The 22,923-nt window shown below is 38.2% G+C and overlaps 1 protein-coding gene across 30 annotated transcripts in view; it reads left to right on the top strand.

Moving 5' to 3' along the window:
* The window catches only part of MAST4 (microtubule associated serine/threonine kinase family member 4), a 575,831-nt gene that overhangs the window by 343,180 nt on the left and 209,728 nt on the right, over positions 1 to 22,923 (top strand). For 4 of the 30 annotated variants that reach the window (XM_016953236.4, XM_054684315.2, XM_054684314.2 and 1 more), the window contains exon 1: positions 19,409 to 22,671. The exons of the other annotated variants lie outside the window; for them this stretch is intronic. In XM_016953236.4, coding sequence (XP_016808725.3) covers positions 22,625 to 22,671 — 47 coding nt within the window. In that variant the 5' untranslated portion in view covers positions 19,409 to 22,624. Of the gene's footprint in view, positions 1 to 19,408; positions 22,672 to 22,923 lie in introns of those variants that run through there. 30 annotated transcript variants of the gene reach the window in all.

Raw genomic sequence — 22,923 nt, 5'->3', positions numbered from 1 at the left:
AGGAATTTCACAAGACAATGTCATCAGTTAAGGCAGGAACAGTCCATCTGGATGTGTACATGCAGGTCACAGGGGATATGATGGCTTAGCTTAGGCTCAGAGGCCTGACAATCATGGGTTGTTACAAAGATTAAATGAAGTAATATTTGTAAATGCACCTTAAACAATACCTGATGAATATTACCCTTTATGTGGGTATGTTAAATAACAATAAAAATGACTTCAAATTATAAATCAATGAAAAACTCTTTTTAAAATTTCTTTTCCCAGCATCATCTTTTTCTTAGATAACCTTCAGCACTGAACTCCTTATTACTCAGCCCTTTCTCCTGGATGCCCTCTCTCCTCCTCACTACAGTGCGGCTTTAATTAAATCTCCCACTGCTTTCTTTCTCTTTAATCACTCTGCAAAGGACAAATTCCAGTAAGCTTTCACTCATTGGAGGTGGAAGGACAAGAATCCAGGCTTTACCATGGGAAATACAGAGAGGTACTCATGTTATTTTAAAACACTTACGGTACTTTACTATTTAATAAATATTTAAGCCCCTACTGTATGTCAAGCACTGCACATTTAGGTGTGAAAAATATTGGGGAGGTACAGTGAACAGGACAGACATGGCCCCCTTCTAAACTTCGTAAGTACTCATTCAAATTAGGAGAACAAAATCCCTCTCACCAGAAGGACTAAGGGGTACCTCAGTGCACGCTCATATGTACTGCTTCATTTATTGCACTATCAAACTGTCTTCCCATCTTTGAATCTCCAAGACCTTAAAGTATATGGCACCTAGTAGGCATGGAACAAATGTTAATGGTGTAATGGATCGGGCATTTATTTTGGTGCATAGTAGGATAACATTTTCTTCCCCTTTTGCTAACCACTTTCTCCTCCAATTACTTAGTAATCCTCCTCTCCTCACAGAAATTCTTTCAGGTTTTGTGACCTGTATTTTCTTTAGCCATTACTACACTATTTTTAACAAGGGTAGACATATGTTTCTATATTTGCTCTTCTTTTACAGGTTTTTATGTAGTACATTCATCTACTCATTTTTTTCAACTATTCATTTTTTTCTAGGTAAGTTAGAATCATGGTTGAGGTTCTCCCTTCATGCTGTATTTCCCTAAGGTGCATATTAAAAGTATACATTTTATTTAGGAGAAAGTGTCATCCTGTGGCATCTAATTTTTTCTTCCAGAAACATTTTCTATATTCAGTCTAATGACACTGGTATTAGTTTCTCTTTCTAAAGTGTTTTCTTTTCCTTGTAGTTAACCCATATTTTTTTTATGATTATACCCTTTATTTTAGTTTTGTTTTTATGTTAATAGTTTCTTTTATACCACCTTTTCTTGTTGTCATTGGCAGCAAAACTGGAATTTTATATTTTTCTGTGGGATCCATTCAGGGCACTTAGCTGTTATATTTATATTAATTCTAATAGTTTTTCGGTTGAGTCTGTTTGGTTTTCTAGATACAAAATTGTGTACAAATAATGATAATTTTTCATCTTTTTCAATACTTTTACCTCTTTTAGAACTGTCTTATTGCCTAGAATCTTATTCCAAATCAGCATTACATAATGATTATGGTAGATGTTTTTTTCTTATAATGCTTTTACTGCCTTATTAAGATAAATCTAGACTGTTAGTGTAAAATATGCTCTCTAGTATAAGAAATATTAAAACTTAAAATGCCATATAACTGAAAATTGGTTTTTAGTTACATGGTAATTTTGTCACATAGTGCCTTGTTCATATTTAAGCTTCTTGCTATCCAGAAAGAGAAAATGGCTTCAAGATAAGAAAAAATTGCCAGAATTTAATGGACCTGTATCTTTTAATCAGAAGAACACTGTCTAATTGGCTTTACAATGGTAATGATTGTGTTCTATTCATGAGTTTAAAGAGGAGTTGGGCAAAGGTCCACCAGGCTGTCTGTTGAAAACCCAGGGGGACCTTCACCCTGGGAACAGGGCCGAATCTGAGATACACCAAGTTACACCTAAACCGTAACCAGCCTTGACTCAGCTCAGCCATGACTGCACTAAGGTGATCAATTCTCTATCTGCCTATATGAGGAAGAGTAACACCCTCTTGTAGAAAATAACATCCCTTAGAGCATGTGTTCTCAGTAGGCACAAGATTGGTTCTTCCAGTGTGAAACAAATATTAAGTGGTACAGTGATTTGTGGACCTTCAAAAACCCACAACGCATAATCAGATACAACTGGCAGGTTGGGGAAATGAGTAACAAAAAGTCTATTAAAGTTCTTTATGGAGATAATAGCTAAAAATAAAGGTTGGGGAACACTGATTTAGAGCCTTTTCAGTTTTTTAGTATAATACCTGATAATTAAAAGTTATGGGTATTCTAAAAGACAAAAACATGTGACCAAAAGACAGTAGACAGACAATATAATGTGCATTTGCAATTTTGCTCCAGAGATTGGAGTTAGAACATATGGACTTAAAAATACATAATTAATGTTAACTTATATTAATCAGTTAACAAAATATGTAAAAGAAAAACAGATGGAAATTTGGAAAATTTCATCAGAGAATTGAAATTTGTGAAGAGAGAAACAAATAGAAAACTGAAAAGCATAGTATCTGAAATGAAGAACTCTCTGGATGGGTTTAAAGTTAAACACAGTGGAAGACAGGGTTAGTAAACTGGAAAACAGGTTAATAGAAAATAATCAAATTGAACCAGAGAGGAAATAATATATACATGTATTCCACTTGCAAACTGTTTGCGAAGTACCATCTTTTTCCATATCCTTGCCAAAAATATGTATTTTAACAATGTTTATATTTTGCCAATTTCTGTGTAAAGTGATATCTCATTGTTAGTTTAATTTGAATTTCACTAACAACATTTTACCTTTTCATTGTATTTTGCTAGTTAGTTATTCTTTTCTGAGAGATACCAATTCATATTTAGCCATTATGTATCCGGGGTCATTTGTATCAATTTGTAATTTTTTTCTGAGGTAATCTTTTGTCATTTCTGTTACAGATAAATTTTCTAGGTCTATATATAAAACATTTGTGATGAATATACTGTTTTATTTTACAATAAATCTGGATTTATTTGTATACAAGATACCTCAGAGATATTGCTGGGGTTTTTTTTTTTTTTTTTTCCCAGACCACTGCAGTAAAGTGACTGCAATAAAACAAATATCACAATAAAACAGCACACAACTTTTTTGATTTCCCAGTGCATATAAAAGCTATGTGTAAACTATACTGTAGTCTATTAAGTGTGCAATAGCATTCTGTCTACAAAAACAATGTACATTAGCCAGGCTGCGGTGGCTCATACCTGCAGTCCCAGCTACACAGTAGTCTAGGGCAGGAGGATGCCTTGATCCTAGGAGTACGAGGCTGCAGTGAGTTATGATCATGCTCCTACACTCCAGTGTGAGCAACAGAGCAAGACCCTGTCTCATAAATATATATATGTGTATATATATGTATATATGTATATGTATGTATATATACACACACATATCTTAATTTAAAAATACTTCATTGCTAAAAAACAAGATCCTGTGAGCCTTCAGCAAGCCATAATCTTTTTGCTGATGGAGGGTCTTGCCTTGATGTTGATGGCTGTTGATTCATCAGGGTGGTGGTTACTGAAGGTTGTGGTGACTGTGCCAATTTCTTGAAATAATTCAACAATGAGGTTGCCACAGCAATGGACTCTTTCTTTCACAAAAGATTATCTGTAGCAGTCAATGCTGTTTGGTAGCATTTTATCTACAGTAGAACTTCTTCCATAATTGGAGTCAGCCTTCTCAAACCCTGCTATTGCTTTATCAACTAAGTTTATGTAATATTCTAAATCCTTTGGTTTTATTTCAACATTGTTCATAGCATCTTCATTAGGAGTAAATTCTACCTCAAGAAATAACTTTCTTTCTCATCCATAAGAAGCAACTCTTCATCCGTTCAAGTTTTAACATCAAATTTTAACAATTCAGTCACATCTTCAGGCTCCATTTCTAATTTTCTTTCTATTTCTACTACATCTGCAGTTCCTTTTTTCACTGAAGTCTTGAAACCCTCCCAGTCATCTGTGAGAGTTGGAATCAATTTCTTCCACACTTCTGTTTAGGTTGCTATTTTGACCTCTTTTTATGACCTTTTTAGAAGGTTTTCAATGTACTTTGCCCAGATCCATTAGAGGAATCATCATAGCCGCCATAAACTTAGGAAAAATATTTCTTAAATAACCCAACTTGGGAGTCAGAATTACTCCTTAATCCATGGGTTGCAGAGTGGATGTTTTGTTAGCAGACATGAAAACAACATTAATTTCTTTGTACATCTTCAATAGAGCTCTTGGGTGACAAGGTATGTTGCCAAAGAGCAGTAATATCTCGAGAGGAATCTTTTTTTCTGAGCACTAGGTCTCAACAGTGAACCTAAAATATTTCATAAATTATGCTGTGAACAGATATGCTGTCATCTAGGCTTTGTTGCTCTATGTATGGAGCACAGGCAGAGCAGATTTACCATAATTTTGAAGGGCCTTGGGATTTTCAGAATGGTAAATGAGCATTGGCATCAACTTAAAGTCACCAGTTGCATTAGTTCCTAAAGAGGGAGTCAGGCTGTCCTTTGAAGTTTTGAAGTCAGGCATTGACTTCTCCTTGCTAGCTATGAAAGTCCCAGAAGGCTGTATTGTCTACATTGATAACATGTTGTTTAGTGTAGCTAGATCTTCTGGACATCTTGCTGCAGCTTCTACATCAGCACTTGCTGCTTGTACTTTTATGGTATGGTGATGGCTTCTTTCCTTAAACCTCTGCTAGCTTCCATCTTACACAGCTTCCTCAACCCTCTTGGCTCTCATAGAATTGAAGAGAATTAAGACTTTGCTCTAGGTTAGGCTTTGGCTTAAGGAAATGTTGTGGCTGATACAATCCTCTATTCACACCACCAAAACTTTCTTCATGTCAGCAAGAAGGCTCTTTCACTTTCTTACCATTTGTGTGTTCACTGGAGTAGCACTTTCAATTTCCTTCAAGAACTTTTCCTTTGCATTTACAACTTCGCTACCTGTTTGGTGCAGAAGGTCTAGCTTTCCATCTGTCTTGGCTTTTGACATTCCTCATGAAACATAACCGTTTTTAGCTTTTGATTGAAAATGAGAGATGTGTGTCTCTTCCATTTTCACTTGAACACTTAGAAGCCATTGTAGGGTTACTAAATGGCCAAATTTAATGTTGTTGTGTCTCAGGAAACAGAAAGGCCCATGGAGAAGGAAAGAGATGGGGGAACGGCTGATCGACCAAACAGTCAGAACACATACAACAATTATCAATTAAGTTCATTGTCTTATATGACACTGTTTGTGGTGCCCCAAAACAGTGATAAAAATAACATCAAAGATCATTGATCATAGATTATCATAAAAGATGTAATAATAATGAAAACATTAGAAATATTGGAAGAATTACCAAAATGTGACATAGAGGCATGAAGTGAGTACATGCTGTTGGAAAGATGGTCCTGATAGATTTGCTCTATGCAGGGTTACCATACATCTTCAATTTGTTAAAAAATGCAATTTTCTGCAGAGCACAATAAAACTAGGTATGTCTATTCTGAAAATTATACTGGAAGACTAAGATGATAAAAAATTAGCTTTCACAACATATTCTAAACAACATTGATAAGCATATAGTTATTATGTTCTATATTCCAGACTGTCATACATGTTTGTATGTGCATGTTTCTGATAGTACCCATGGTAATTTAGCTTGATGACAAAAGCTGATGGGGAATCCCAGTTAAGTTTCTTCATGACCACCTCCTTGGTCTTGGATTGATTATGTCAGGTTACTTTATGCTTAAAAATTAATATAACCATTGTCTGACTTGCAAATTTAAAAGTTATTTAGGTATAACTAGCTAGTGGCTGTCATGCAGTGTGAAATATCACTGTTGATGCTGATATGAGAATGTGGGTGAAAGAGAGAGTGAGCATGTTGTACCCTTCCAGATCTAAAGCTGTTTGATTATTGGCATACATGTGTACAGAAAAATGTTTATTGATCTCTTCCTGTCATGATAAAGTAGCCATGATCAATGTCATGCTTCCAATGTTTGAATAAGGGTAGTTATGTCATGAATGATAGTATAACATAAGGATTAGTTCTTTTGCCTTTGGAGGTTGACTGTCTTAGTCCATTCAGGCAAGTATAACAAAATGTATAAGCTGGGTGGCTTATAAACAGAAACTTATTTCTTACATTTCTGATGACTGAGAAGTCCAAGATCAAGATGCTGGAAGATTCTGGTGAGGGGCTCTTTCCTGTTCATAGATGGCCATCTTCTTGCTGTGTCTTCTTCATATGGCTATAGGTAGAAAGCGGTGTGGCAGCTCTTTGGGGCCTCTTTTATAAGGTACTGATGCCGTTTATGAGGGTCCTGCCATATGACCTAATCACCTTCCCCTTCCAAATACCATCATATTGGGGGGTAGGATTTTGGTGAAATGCAAACATTCAAACCATAGCACTGGCCGTCTCCATTCTACCTCTTATCACCCCACTTAACATTAGAAGAGTTAAGTATCCCTTCTGTGTCTTAATTTCATTACCGGTGAAATGAGGTTGATAATAGTATCTACCTCACTGAATTAAATGTGATAATGCACATTGGGTGCTAGCCCAGAGCAACCATTTATAAATGGAAGCTATGGTTAGTATTTCTAGCAAAAATGCATGTTCTCCTTGTGTTTAGTGTACAGGGTATTAAACAAGACTCTGAGATAAAGGAATATTTAAAGGTGCTTCCCCATTTTATAAAGTTAATTTTTTTAAGCAAGCATTGAGTACAGGGAAGTTTCAGGAGCCTAAACAGATCTTTTCATTATCCCATGTACTCTATAGCATACAGTTGAAATCTATTTATATAAAATTAAGATAGTAGCAAATTTCAAGAGGCTCATTTGTTTAATGGAACAGCTTGGTGAATGCATTTCTCCAAGTTTTGTGTTTAAGCAAGAATTATTACTAATAGTACTTAAAACTTTTTAGTATTTATTTGAATAACTTTATTATCTCTCCAGGAACACTAGGATATCAATTACAGTGCTGGGAAATGTGTGCTCAGAGAAAAAAAGTGCTGCCTTTTCCCTGTGGTAGCATTCTGAAAGGTTTTGAGGCTACACTTGATGAGCATGCCTTTTTTTCCCAAAGAATCAAAGTTAGAGCATGATAAATGAAAGAAATTTCAAAATCATTATGCAAGGTGTGTTTTGTATTCACTGGTCTTCTCTGATGAGTTAATTTCCCTTTTAAGGAATCTCAAGCATTCTTATAACATCAGTCTTGAGTTTGACAGAGGTTGAGACTCCTTAAAGTACAGGTAACCATCTCCCCGTTCTTTGCTCTATTGATTTGTTAGAGTTGACGTGTAAAATTCCTAGTTTTAAAACATTTTGAGGGTATTTTCTGATTTTGCTATTTTTAAAAAATAGTTTACAATTCCTATTTCCTTCTGAATATCTTTGGTGCAGCTATTTGCTTTCTGCATGGCCACATGAGTTGCATTGCATCTGTTTCTAAAATAATGTGTTTAATTTTCCACCAGTACTGCAAGTTGGTCCTGAATTGCCTTATATGATAAACAAACGGGTTTGTAAAGTTGCTTCAAAGGTCACCATCTTCTACCCTTTGGTGGTGGTTCTGAGTACTTTTAAAATAAAAATCTTCAAAGCCATCTTTAGATGATACCCTTGCTTTCAATCATGATAATGAAATTAAAAATGTTATTAAATTGGTAGTAACTTGGCTTTAAATTGAAACTCTATATTAGCATAATAGAAGGCTCTAGAACTTCTTTCTAAATAAGACTTTCTTTGCAAGAGACAACATTTATAAAGCATCTACCAGAGTGGCATAATAAATCTCAAATCTCTTGCCTTATTTTTCTTTTTCGCTTTCTAATATGTGCTTTGTATTACTTCTGATGTCTCATCTCCCTGTAGTTATAGAAACACATAGACTTATACCTATGTTCTGTTATTAGTTTCTTATTGCTGTGTAACAATTTATTATAAACTTAATGGCTTAAAACACCCATGTATTATCTCACAGTTCTGTCAATCAGAAGCCTAGACAGGGCTCAGCTGGGTCCTCTTCCAAGCTCTCCTGGCTGTTGGCAGAATTCATTTCCTTGCGAGAGTAGAAGTGCTTCCATGTTCTTTGGGGTTAGCAGTTCTCTGATGCTTCCCCTTCTTTTAAAGGACTTATCTGATTAGGTTAGACCCACCTAGTGTAATCTCCTTTTTGATTTAGTCAAAGATGATTGACTGATAGCCTCGTTATGGGAGTCATATCCCATCCTTTCCACAGGATCTGCCCACAGTTCACAGGACCGTGGGGATTATACAGAGTGTCAGTCATTGGGGAGGTCTTGAATTTTGCCTGTCATATCCTGGGTTTTAAAACTTTTATATGGGGAAAGTCATTTAAGGAAGAAAGTAAATGAACATCTGTTGACTAGGTTGCTAGGTACAATGGTCTGACTTCCATTTTATAAATGAGTAAAACTTAAATTTGCAGAGACTGATTGGGTCAAGATATCACTGACTTAAAGGGCTGAACAGACATTCTTAGAGGCAAAAGCTCCAGTTGAGTGAGAGTCTGGTTTTTAGTTGGTTTTTCCTAAGCAGTTAAAGTTTCAAATGAACTCTTTTTAAACAGTTCACATTCCGGGGTTGTTTAAAACCTATGAACATATTTCCCCACGAAAATCATGCTGTAAATGATAAGTCCTCAGTTGGCTCCACAAAATCCAACTTTACACATACTATCAGGAAAATTATCTTCAGATTCATCCAGAACCTCTTGGGGCCTAATCCCTGTGCCCCATGAAGGTAACAGGTCTTACAGCTGCCTTTTGTGGGGACTGCCCCTCAGAGATGAAAGTAAACTATGACTCATCCAGGGACAAGGAGAAGCGCATGCCGTGCCCTTAGCTGTCTCTGTGTCTGCTGGAGGTAGGTGAAGGCACTGGCTGCATCCACTCTGATTTGGTAGGGAAAGCTTCTAACACTGAGCATTGGGATCATATTTAATTTGTCAATTAGGTAATTGTGGTATACCCTATATACAGAATCTTCCTGGCTGAATGATCTTTTATACAGAATCATTATGTAGTGATAGTAGGTTTTTAAATGGTGCCCATTAAACTTGCACATAACTTGCACAGCAGGTTATGTGCTAAACTATTTAACGAGCATTTTTATCCTTCAGCTAGTTTCTTCAACTATGTCCCTTTGAATCCGTATAAAGAGATGGCTTATAAGGTTTATTTCAAACAGATATTTGTGTGTTAGGTAGAAGGATTTCAAAATAACGCAGCCTCTCTCTTTCTCTTCTTCCCATCTTGAGTTCTCTCACGTTCTTCCTGTCTTTAAAATGTGCTTGAGAAAAGAGGGAGAAACATGAACAATTCCCAGGGAATCCCCACAGGAAGGAGGAGCCACTCTCAAACTGAAATTATTGAAGAGAACCATCATGCTGCTCATGACTGGAATACAGAGGAGCTGTGTGTGTGGAAGGTCAGGCAGAAGGTGACTGAGAAGGAAATAAGTCAGAGGAAGGAATATTTGGTTTTATTTTTCTTTAACTCTTTTTGTTGCTTTGGTCTTTATTTTTATATCTCAGTTTCATGCTTTGTGACTTAAATGGAATTATTGAACTTCTTTATAGCTCTTACGAACAAGATATTGATGTTTGCCTAAATTTAGACCTTTCCTAATTCTGAATTTTAGTTTCTTTTCATTTACCGCCTCAGGTAAAATAAATAAATAAATGAATTCTATTCCCTTTTGATCTTCATTTCAGGTTATTCAAAATGTATTGCTGACAGCCTTCAAAGGAATGATACAGGCATTGGATGTTTTATTCAGTATATTGCTGCTCTGCCCTTTTGTGCAGCTATTCAAATTGCTATAGAAGTGCCTGAAAGGTTGTCATGGGTTTTGCCAACAGTAAATGACAAGCGGTAATATATATGGTGAATGTTCCAGGTGTATTGGAAATTACCATTGCAGCTTCTATTTCATGGAAGTTTGTTTTTCACATAATGCTAAAAGTTCAGTCTAAATTCTTTAGTCAGATAGATTCAGGTCTTATCTCACATGTAATATGTGGAGTAAAAATAATTCAGAATGCATTACGAGTCGGGAATGCATAAAAGCACATAGTAACTTTTAAAACAGATTGTTTTTAATAATTCTGTGCCTTTGGGACAAATGACATTCTTTTTTTTATGCCCTCCCCACTTTAGACGTCCACTTTCTTTTTCATTGGCTGCAGTGAAACTTTGGAAGATCATTACCTTAGTGCCCCCTAATGAGATGTAAATAAAATGAATGATTACAGCTTGATTATGGTCCATTATTTATGAGGCTCCTGGCAACTTGCTGCATAAATTTAAGTATGTGAGTAAATTCTCTTAGGGACAGTCAATGTGAGAGTATTTTATTTTTCTTTCTTATTTTTTATGATGTACTAATTCTTTTCACCTCTGGATTCTTTATTGTTGTTTCTGCCCTAGAAGAAGTAGGACCGTGGAAAATGAGCATATTTTTTCTGCATGACTTTTATGGTCCCTGTAGGGTTTGGACCAGAGCTGAGTTGCTGCCTGATCCTGACATGTCAAGGAACATTGAAATAAAGGAATATGGTTTGTTTTCTTTTCTTCCTGTGCCCTATCCATCTCCCTACAAAGAAAAATGTATGAACATTTCTCTCTTCTGCTTTTTCTTATAAAGCACATCAAGTTTCCAGTCTGAGCTTTTGTGGAAATCACAGTGTAATGGGTTAACAGTCTTCTCTGATTCTTGGAGGTTTTGAGTATTTTAAGCTTTTTACTTTGCCATCTAGATATTGGAAGCTAACCTCCCACTCACTTTACTACTCAACGCTGCTTCTCTGTGCAGCCTCTTTCTAGAATTGTTATTGTAGTGAAATATCCATAGGAGTCTCTTCCTTGCCTTATATAATCCTCCTCCGACCTGCAAAGCATTTCCCCATGGCAGGAGACAGATGTTTCCTAAAGCTTGCACATGTTGGCAAAGCCTGGTTGGGTAGTGTATCCCGGACCCCACAGGAAAAGTAAGTTGATTTTTTATTTAGATTTGAGATCATGGGTACATTTTAATTCTTAATGTTGGGTCTCAAGAATTTCCCCTCTTTAGAGTCAGTAGCTGATGATGTGAGGAGGCAGCATGAGATTGAAATTGGTAAAGATACATTAATACTTATTTAATAATCTCACGTTGCCTGGAGACTTTTTAAAAAATCTAATCTCTTTCCCCTGCAAAATACAAAGGAAAATAGAGTGTCTGGATGACAGTATTCTCATATAAAGTGGACTGTCTCTCTTATGCACAAGCCAAGTGTCACAGGTTCCATTCCATCCTGCATACCCTGCATATAAAGAAGGAGTGGGTGATGAAGGAGGCTGGCAGCTTAAAGACTTAAACAGGCTGAGGGACTAAGTTCCCAAGTTGGCTGAGCAGATAGAAAAGGAAAGGCAAGACGAGAACCCGTGCCACATTCCGAATTGGATTACCTGTTACAGAGCCAAAGACCGAGTTCCAAAGAACCAAAGTTGGAGTGTGAGGATGATAAGATATGTGTGCAATCTGATTCCAGATTTTAGATTATCTAGAGAGGGGGAAGGCATTACTAGCGTTCATATATAAAGTCTCTGTGTAGTATCATCAGAGATTGCTCTTCAGTAGCTCTCTGCTTGTTTGGTTACCGAATTATCCAAACATGTGCTCTTATACTTCTTTTCCACTTCCTGAAACCCAGAGCCTTTTGTTGTCCCCCTGCTCCCCAAGCTTAGGTAGGGCACAGCAAAGTCCCTCAGCCTGTCCTTTTCGGGGCAGCTTGCACCATTCCTCCACAGCACTTTCCAAGCCATATAACTACTCTTGGTACTCACAAGCCATGTCGCTGGGCTTTAAAATGCCATCTGTGTCCACTGGTGCGGCTGGAGCTGAGTAAAATATGGCAAGCTGGACTTCTTAAGATGGCCCAGAGTAATTTGAATTTCTCTAGTCAAGAATGGGTAAATAAGCCATCTGGAAATAGTCTCCCAGTTGAATTTAACACCCCTTGTGACTATACTTTTAGTAATCTTTGTTAGCTAATTAGCTCTTTGCTTTGTCAAGTATTTATTGAGTGCCCATTCTGTGTGCGAGCATGGTGTTAAGCACTTAATATAAAACAGTGACTATAAAGACATGTGACTCCTGCCTTCATGGGACATTTAATTCACACCCCCCAACAATTTTTTAACAGCACTTTTGAAAACATTGCATAAAGTCAGATATATATATATTAGATATACGTGCCAAAAGGTAAGCTGGAGGTACTTGTCAAAGAACTATGAATGCAAACAATAACAAATAGACAAAAATATTAAATTAATGAATACATTACCTGGAAAAATACTACTGGAATTGTTTTGTCAAACAACTTGTCCATACTATGATCTGGAAAAGCACAGCTTACTACAGTAGAAAGAATGCAGTAGTTGGAGTCAGAACTGATTTCAAGTCCCAGCTCAATCACTTATTAACTGTTGATGTTGGGCAATGATATGGTTTTGCCCTGTGTCCCCACCCAGATCTCGCCTTGAATTGTAATGGTCCCTACATGTCAAGGGCAGGACCAGGTGGAGATAATTGCATCATGGTGGTTTACCTCATGCTGTTCTCATGGTAGTGAGTGAGTTCTCGTGAGATCTGATGGTTTTATTATATAAGGGGCTTCCGCCTTCACTCGGCACTTCTTTTTCCTGCTGCAATGTGAAATAGAATGTGTTTGCTTCCCCTTCCACCATGATTGTGAGTTTCCTGAGGCCTCCCAAGCCATGCTGAACTGTGAGTCACTTAAACCTCTTGTCTTTATAAATTACCCAGTCTCAGGTATGTCTATTAGCAGAGTGAGAACAGACTAATACAGGCAAGTAATTAATTATTTTGGTCACAGATAGTCTGTAAAAATTATCCCTTTAAGATTCTGTGTTTTCTGTTATACTTAGGGTTCTATATTTTCCCATGGATTTGTCTTTTAATCCGAGTTTTCGTGGTTCTGATTTAATTTACTTTTAATTTTCTATTTTGCTTCATTTGTTGGTTTAACAAAAAGTTACTGAGTAGTCTGCGTATGTGTGTATTCTTATGTATTGCCTCAAATCCTAGATGGCATGATGCTGAGTATAAATAACTTTTTTAAAGAGGGAGTATATTTGAGAAGTGTCTGAAAGCTGTAAAACCTCTAAAATAGATTCTTTGCTTTACGAGAGCTGTAGCTTGAGACTTTGAGGAATCCCCAAATTCACAAGCTTGGAGAATTTTCACAAACTGCAACCAGCACATAGGAAACAGAACATGATTCTTGCCTTAGAACTCCCCTTTGAAAATCCTGCCACTACCTCACCCCACCCTACCCCATATTCCACCACCTTAACCACTGTCCTGACTCTAATAGCATAGGTTGCTATTAGAACTTGAAGTCATATATATGAGTAGAGTCACAGTGTAAGTAAACTAGTATACTTTTTTTTTCTTTTTTTTCTTAGTTGTGGGGAATATACCTAACATAAAATTTTTGTTTTAGCCATTTTTAAGCATTCAATTCTGCGCCATTAAGTACATTCACAGTTGTGTAAGTATCACTGCCATGCATCTCGAGAACTTTTTCATCTTTCCCAACTGAAACTTTTTCCATTAAACACTAACTTCCATTTCCCCTTCCCCTAGTCTCTGACAATAGCCATTCCACTTTGTCTCTATGAATTTGACTACTATAGACTAGCCAAAATAGAGTAGTACCTACCCAGAGTAGCTAGCATAACAATATTTTTCCTTTTGGGTCTGGCTTATTTCACTTAGTGTAATGTCTTCATAGTTCGTCCATGTTGTAATATGTGTCAGAATTTCTCTTCTTTTTAAGGCTGAATAATATTCTCTTGTATGGGTAATACCACATTTTGCTCATCTATGCATCTGTTAATCGAAGCCTGGCTTGCTTCCACTTTTGGCTATTGTGAATCATGCTGCTGTGAAAATGGGTATATACATATCTGAGTTCCTGCCTCCATTTCTTTGGGTATATACCCAGAAGTGGAATTGCCAGATCATATGGTAATTCTGTGTTTAAGTTTCTGAGAAGCTGCCATACCATTTTCTGCATTGGCTGCACCATTTTACATTTCCGCAGTTATACTTCCTTTTGCTCAACATTATGCTTAACATTATGTTTGCAAGGTTCATCCACATTACTGCATGCAGTTGTGGGTCATTCAGTCTCATTGCTGTGTAGTGTTTCGTCATGTGAATGTGCCATAATGTACTTAGCCATTTTACTATTGATAAGCACTTGGGTAATTTTCAGTTTTGGGTTATTACAAGCAATGCTACTATTAGAGGGCATTTAAAAATTAGGCCTTAAGGTTCTATAGCTTTGTTATTTTCTTATGGAAAGGAAAGCATTAAATCGAAGACATTATTTGAACAACAACTCATAAAGCTTTCAGGTTGTATCACTTGGTAATTTTTGTAGCACAAGTGATGGAATACCCAACCCATGTTATCCTAAGAAAAGGGGACTTGCTTATCCATGACTGGAAAGTTTAGTTGTCCAGCTTCCAGCAACACTGACCTTATTCCTTGCCTCCTGGCCACATCAGTCCAACCTCTGCTTTTGTCACATCTTCTTCTCTGTATCTCTTGAATCCCTCTTTTATCTTATGGGAAATCATGATTACACTGGGTCCACACAGACAATACAGAATAATCTCTTCATTTCAAGACTCTTAATCACATCAGCAAAGCCCCTTTTGTCATGTAAAATAATACATTCACAGGTTCTGGGGATTGCTACATCTTTAAAGAGGCCATTATTTTGCCTCCCATGATGTGTGTGTGTGTGTGTATGTATGTATGTATGTGTGTGTGTGTGTGTGTGTGTATTTTTTCCCACTGATGAACCAATGATAATGTTCCTCTCCTTTATAACTTTGTGCTTTTCTTTGGAGTTAGTAATTGGGGTGTTTTTCTCCTTTTTAGATTTTATGTAGCTGTCATGAATCCTTTCCACACTCTTCAATAGAACTATAAAACTTTTGTTGGCACTTTCTATGTTATCAAACATATCAGATAACCTGTAAGTTTTTTTCTCAAAGCCTCTTCCTGGACCCTCCATTTTTTCTGTTCCAAGCTGGACAGTGTGCTATCTAGGTCTCCTGCATGGCGGCAGTTTTTGGTGATTTTCCTCACCCTCATTAACATGGTAATTCCCTTCGTCTCTCTCCATGTTCCGCCCTTTCTTTGATCTCATGCATTTCTCTTAAATGGTTTATTTCATTGTTCATGTGGAGCATATCCTGCAGGAGCTTCTTGAGAAGAGGTGTACAGGTGGCAAACTTGACACCTTAGATGACAATGATGAACCCTCTCTGAGGAGAAAGGGACCCATGTTGTCTGGGGAAGGAAGAGAAGCAGGAGAGAAGGATGAGAGAGAGACAGATGAGGAAGAGAGGAAGATGTTTCCACCCTGGTCTTTTCTCATAATGCCTCTGTAGGCCAAAGTCATGTCTTAGTAATTTTGCTTCTTTAATGCCTTGCCCACAGTGAACACTTAAGATATGTTCTTCAGTGAATGAACACATACAGATAGCCTCATATTTCCTGCTCTTTGAAGTGGTCGAGAGTCCTTAGAAGCCATTAGCCAGCTTCTTATAAAGACCTGCTTGAAAAAATGAACTCCAGTTATTAGAAGATGCCACCAAAATTATATCTGTTTCTTACCTCCTCATGATATAGAACATAAATCTGATCCCCTCCCCCGCCATTAACTTTTATTCTACTCTCCCTGCTTTGCCAAATGATACAATCCTTGAGACCCAAACTTGCATATGGTTCATCTTTGCATCCCTGATAATGCCATGCATTGTATAATTCTCACTAAAGATTTGTTCAATGACTTCATCACACACACGGCCTTTCTGATGTGCATTGAATGAGCCTGCCTTGTTCCACCGTCAGAGACTTTACAATCGCTGCTCCCTTTGCCTGCAGCACTCTTTCCCCGACTCTCATGACCTGGCAATTTTCATCCTGCAGATGAAGCTTGCCCATCATCTCATCTTCCCAGCCCGATCTAAAGATACTGTCTGTTCCCTGACCCGCTGCCCATCATCCTGTGATGGGAGTACCTGTCATTATCAGAAATGACCTTATGTGTGTCTTTATTTATTTTCCCTGATAAATGGAGACTCTATAGATGTACCTTTCTGTCTCATCCACTGCTGTATCACCACACCTAGAACAGGGGCTGCTGAATAAAAGTGTATTAAATGAACGATATGAGCTGTTGAGAGAATGACAATGTTAATAACTTCATCTAACCTTTGCTGGCTTATGTGAGTGGTTAGAGAGCACATACACATTCACCTTCTTTGAAAGTTTTCCTCAACCGTGCACACTTTTTAAGAATATATAAATAATTGAACATTCAGGGAACACGATTGCCCTAAGATTTTGTGTGTTCCTTATGGATACCTTGGATCTAGAAAGGAAAGAGGTGAGAAAATATTGCATTGGGGAGATCTGTCCCTTGAATTTCATCTGAGAAATCAAAACTCGTACGTTTAAATCCTGTCTGCCCAGGTGCCTCAGACACATACAACTGGCTTTACTCTTATGTCAGCCTATTTAACTGTGCCCTCAAAATAAGCAGTGGTGAAGCTTATTTTGTATGTAGTTTGGATCATATTGCTTTTAAGAATTCCATATCTAGGTTGCTGTTCCTGTATGGCATGGAGACCCTGATAATTAGGTTTCTGTAACTCAGAGACAGTCTGAGGCTCTGTCTATAAAAAGCCATTCCTCCTGAAAACGGGACAGAAGTATATACATACACTAAAGTAATATTCCCCGAGAAGAAATGTGGCATGAGAAGCAAAACAGTTCGAGTGCTCCTCCCTTGCCCCATTTAAGTGCAATGAAATCAGAATCGACATGTTAAAACTAGTCAGTGATGCCGAGGGTCCTGCAGAAATTGACCCTTGTCTCTAGAGCAAGATTTCTAGAATAGCACTTTTGATTTGGGGCTGGATAATTCTTTGTTGTGGGGCAATATTTGTGTGCTATAGGATGTTTAGCGGCATCCCTGGCCTCTACTCACTACATGCCAATAGCAGCAACCCCCTTATTCCCTGCTGCAAAGGGTAAAACCAAAAATGTCTTCAGACATTGCAAAACCTGGTTGAGAACCACTACTCTAGAGAATGCATAGAAGGGATCTAGCCTTAAACCATTCCTCTGGGTTTGTTTAAACCCCATATTTCCACCATTAATGCAGCAGTGGTAGGGAAGACTCCTTAACTTCCACCTTGTCATATATATATGTCTTCTCAGTCATATCAAAGTACTGTGGTTTAAGCCAATGTCCCCCCCCAACCCACCCACCTCTACTGATAAAAATATATCACACTACTCTAGTGTAGCCTTAGGTTCCTCTTCTGCACACATGTGTATACAGCTAGTCCATGATGTATGCCTTCCAGCCGGCAAAGGTCTTTTCTGGGTCTTCATGTGGTATCTGAACATGTCCCAATTCTCCATTTTCTTAAGACCACTCTTTGAGGTCATTGCTCTGACACTGTTTAGTTATGTCACACTGTGGTGAGCTACAATTATTTAAACAATGAAAAATCTCCTGAACTGGTGGTTTCTGCAATATAGGGAGGGTCATTCATTCATTTTCAGCACATATTTATTGAATATTTATGTGGGCTGCTCTTGGCACTGGGATTAAACAGCTATAAACAACACACAACACACTTGCCTTCTTGGAGCCTACACTCTGATAGGGGAAGACAGACAATAAATAAATATATGTTAGGTGAAAAATACATCAAGATGAGAAGAAAGCCTGGGCGTGGTGTCTCACACATGTGATCCCAGCACTTTGGGAGGCTGAGGCAGGAGGATCACATGAGCCCAGGAGTTCAAGACAACCCTGGCCAACATGGTGAGACCCCATCTCTACTGAAAATATAAAAATTAGCTGCGTGTGATGGCATGTGCCTGTAGTTCCAGCTACTCAGGAGACTGAGATAGGAGAATCGCTTGAACCCTGGAGATGGAGGTTGCAGTGAGCCGAGATCACGCTACTGCACTCCAGCCTGGGCAACAGAGCAAGACTCTGTCTCAAAAAAAAAAAAAAAAAAAAAAAAGGGAGAAAGGCCAGATATAGTGGCTTATGCCTGTAATCCTAGCACTTAGAGAGGCCGAGGTGGGTGGATCACTTGAGTCCAGGAGTTTGAGACCAGCCTGGGCAACATAGTGAAACCCATCTCTACAAAAAATACACACACAAAAATTAGCTGGGCATGGTGGAATGTGTCTGTGGTCCCAGTTGCTCAGGAGGCTGAGGTGAGAGGATTGTTTGAATCCAGGAGGTGGAGGCAGAGGTTGCAGTGAGCCATAATAGTGCCACTGGACTCCAGCCTGGGCGACAGAGTGAAACCTTGTCTCAGAAAAAAAAAAAAAAAAAGAAACACTAGATGAGGGAGCCTTGTGTTTTCAAATAGGGTCAAGCAAGATGTAAAGGAAGTTCAGGAGCAGGATGTTTGGACATGTCAGGGGAGAAGAGTTCTAGGCAGTGGGAACTGTAAGTGCAAAGGGCAAGAGGCAGGAGTGTGCTTGGTATATGTGAAGGGTAGTGAGGAGTGTCAGGGAGGGAGCTGTAGAAGAGGGGATGTGGAGGTGTGGTATGAACATACCATATGGAGCTTTAGAGGCCTGGTGAGACTCTTCTTCAATTTTTTATAAGACAAAATTTCAAACATACACTGAAGTACAGAGAATAGTATAATGAACCCCTTATTTGCCTATTACCCAAGTTTAATAAATAGTAACCAAAGCCACTTTAATTCTATATACTCTTACTCCCCCTCCCCAGATCATTTGGAAGCAAACTCTATATGTATTACTTCATATGTAAATATTTTTGTATGTGTCTATGAAAGGGAATTAAAGGTGATCATGGTCCAATATTATACTTTAAAATGATTGGCTAGTTTTATCAGATATCCAAACCATGTGTGTATATATATGCACACACGTATATACATATACTCAATATATATTTCAGGCTGAAGTGTGTACATATACAATATTATGCTGATTATTTCCTAAATGCCTGATTATGTGTGTGTTTGTTTATAGTTTTATTCGTTTGATATCAGGACCCATTAAAAAGTTCATATATTACAATTAGTTGATATGTCTTTTAAGGTTTTTTTTTTTTTTTTTTTTTTTGGTAAAGACAGGGTCTTGCTGTGTTGTCCATGCTGGTCTCGAGCTCCTGGCCTTAAGTAATCCTCCTACCTCAGCCTCCCAACATGCTGGAATTACAGGCATAAGCCACTGTGCCTGGCCTTCTTTTAAACTTTGGGTTCCCTTTCCATCTTCCCCCCCCCCATTAAAATTTTAAGAAACCAGGTCATTTGTTCTGACTTTCGTATCTAGCTTTTGCTGATCATGTCTCTGTGATATTGTTTAACACATTCCCTTGTCTCTAACCTGTAACTTGATATTTCGATGTAGAGGCTTAGTTGTATCCAGGGGTGCTGGAGTCTTTTTGGTAAGACTACTTCATGTGTGTTGTCTTGAGAAGTTCACAACGTCCAGGGTTTCTCTCTTTGTGATGTCAGCAGTCACTGATGATCATGGCTTAGATTCCCTGGGGTTCTTTAGAGTCTACAAAATTTTGATACTTTACGACCGCAGTTCCCCCTTTATTCACCAATTGGAATGCATCTATAAAGTGAATGATTTCCCCATCTGTGAGGTGTAACTCATAGGGAATGCAGGGGATGTGCTTGATTCTTTCCCTGTATCAGTTTTCAAGATTACTGCAGCAGTTCTCTAGCATCCTCTCAAGGTGACGTAATTTTCTCTTCTTGAACTCGTGACTTTAAACATTTGATATATTGTAATACATTACCATTGTTGTTCCTATTGATGCTTGATTATCCCATATGGGGCCAAATGTCCTAAATTTGTGGCTTTTACTCACAGGGAAGCTGTTGGAGGATTTTGAACAGAAGAGTGACATATTCTGAAAGAGATCACTCTGGAGTTTATGTGGTCACCAAGGTGTAGAGGGTACCAGGGAGGAAGTAGACCAGTTAGGAATAATCTAGCCAAGATACAATGTATTTTGGGTCAATGTATTTTGACATTAGGTGGAAATAATGGTGGCATTCTGGATATTTTACATTGAAAGGAGGCTTATTTTGGAGTTTTGGAGGGCAGGATGGTGAGTTTTCTTTTGGGTATGTTAAATTAGGGGTAGTAAAAGGAAACAGAAGTGAAAATGTATTGCAGTCCATTGGCTATATGGAACTGAAGTTTACTTCAGAAGATCTGTGTGTAGAAGGCTATTAAATAATATTCTAATGTGTTTCCTGAGATGAAGGTGTACCTTAAAAGTTAAAGAATTTGGGGATTTTGCTTTATTTTTTGTTATAGGGTGGTAACTGATTTTTTTCTTTTCTTTATTTATCATAATCTGGCTGTGACACCCATGCTTTCGAACTTTCCCCGACCAACTTTCCTAAGGAAAGTTGAGGCCTCTTTTTTGTGTTCTATTATATCTTGTTTGTTTGTTTGAGATGGAGTCTTGCTGTGTTGCCCAGGCTGGTCTCAAAACTGCTGGACTCAAGCAGTCTTCCCGCCTCAACCTTCTGAGTAGCTGGGATCCATTATATCTTTTTAGTATTTCCTTTTGTGATGCTTTTTTCTACTAAATTGCAATTACCTTTTACATCTCTAGCTGCCTCTCTATGGAGTCAGTGACTATATTTCAAGTATGGATTTGTTACCTCCAAAGGATAAGAGGATTGGTTGGTTCTGTGAGCTCACACTGAGAGATAAGCTGGCACCTAGTTAACAATGGGCATTAACAAATGCCCCAGAGCAAGTTGATAGTTAAGGATGTAGAAAAGAGTTCTGAGAGTATCCTATAAACCTCCACTGGCCCATATGCACCTTTGTGGAGTTAGAAACAGGTAGCCCTCCAGAAGGGCACAGAGCTGAGGGAGACTTCGTGAAAATGAGAAAAATGGAGTGGAAGCAGCCCAGAGCCAGGTGCAGGCATAAAACCATGGAAAGCAGACCAGATGTTGGTTCCTACTTCCCTCCTTGCCCAGGGCACAACCTGAACAGCTACCTGTGGCATCCCTGCCTAGGCAGACCTCTGGGATAAGAGTAAATTTACAGACCAGGATCTAGTCCTATTATAGCCGCCAACTGTGTGCCCTCAGTTTCTTCATCTGTAAAAAGACAGAGTTTGACTTCATAGCCTTTGAAATATAACTGCTTGAATATACTTGCTATTTTACCGCAGTTTGGCTCTGTCTCTCTCTCTCTCTTTGCCTGTGTGTGTATGTGTGAGAGAGAAAGAGAGAGAAAGAGAGAAAGAGAAAGAGATGCCTTGTAGTACTTGAAAATTAGAATTCTTGATAAAATAAAGCTCTAATTTGTTCTAGTGTTTCTTCTCAACAAACCAGGGGTTGCCAAGTTTTAAAACATTTTAAAATGCATTAGAGGAAGTAAGTCAGTTACATTCTTCATACACTACAGTGGAAGTACACTTAGTTCCAAGTTATGAATGCTGTGAAAAATTAGGTTCTTTTAATAAATACAAGATGAAACTTTCAGGCTTTCAAAATTCATGTTCTTTCTTTCCCTCCTTATTCATATTAGATTGCTTTTGTAAAGTATACAGCACTGCGATCTTAAAAATGAGCTTTTCGAAAATAAAAATCCAAGTGCCTATCTCTTGCATTTCCAGTTGGTAGTTTCCTATCATCGGGTTTGCCTGTTCACACAAGTCTTTGCCGCACAACGGAGTCTGACTTCCCCCAAATTAATGCAGTTAGTTTATTCCTCGTTCTGATGATTGCCATATATAGAGAAAGATCTAATTATTTTTATGTGGCACTATTCCTCATTTATTTCTTAGGGACTATGAGTGATTTAGTTAACTCCACCAAGGGAAGTGTAAGACGAGCCTCCTCAGGGTGGCTGAATTCTATTCGAGAGCATCACAGGGAGGTGGGGAATAGTTGACGTGTGCTGAGATAAACTCTTTTACAAGTATGACACTGTTGCTTTATTTTTTTGCCCCAGTCTGCAGGGTGAAAAGGACTTTTCATTTCACTGAGGTGAAAAGTGGGTCTGTGAGTAGAGCGACTTTCTTTAAAAAAAAAAAAAAAATCAGAAACCAATTACTTGATATGCAGAGCTGCAAGCCTCGTTCCTTTAACAAAATCAGTGCAGTGTGCACTGCCGTTAACCTGAGGAAAGCAGCTGACATCTCTTGATTACGGCTAGAGGTGGAAGGACCCAAACTTGCAGCCTCCCCCTCCCCCTCGAGAGAGTGTTAGTCCAGTCCTTTAGAGAGGTTCGGTTTGGCTCTCTCTCATCACCGGGACGCTGGCAGGGAGTGTGTGTCATGGTTACAATAGAGTGTGCTAACATATAACAACCATGAAAGCCCAGCGGGAAAGGCTACAGATTCCGGGGCTGACCTTGGAGTAAGTATTGTCTGTCTTTAATATTTTAATGCTTTCTGCATGGCACTCGCTTTCTGGCGACCAATAGCTATTTAGCATTTGTTTGTACTGACAGCCTCAGAGCACTGCAGTGTGAGGTGGAGGAACATGTCTTAAATGCATGGCATTTGGTTTCAGCTAATGTGGACACCCAGACCAGCATTTTGCATTGCAGTCAGAGGAAAAGCATTGCTGCATATTTAAAGTTACTAAACCCCAGTTCTGGAAACATCT

This window comes from Pan troglodytes, chromosome 4 (genome assembly GCF_028858775.2).
Source record: "Pan troglodytes isolate AG18354 chromosome 4, NHGRI_mPanTro3-v2.0_pri, whole genome shotgun sequence".
Lineage (NCBI taxonomy): Eukaryota > Metazoa > Chordata > Mammalia > Primates > Hominidae > Pan > Pan troglodytes.
Note: the sequence above shows the minus strand (reverse complement) of the source record. Positions and strands in the feature narration are given on the sequence as shown.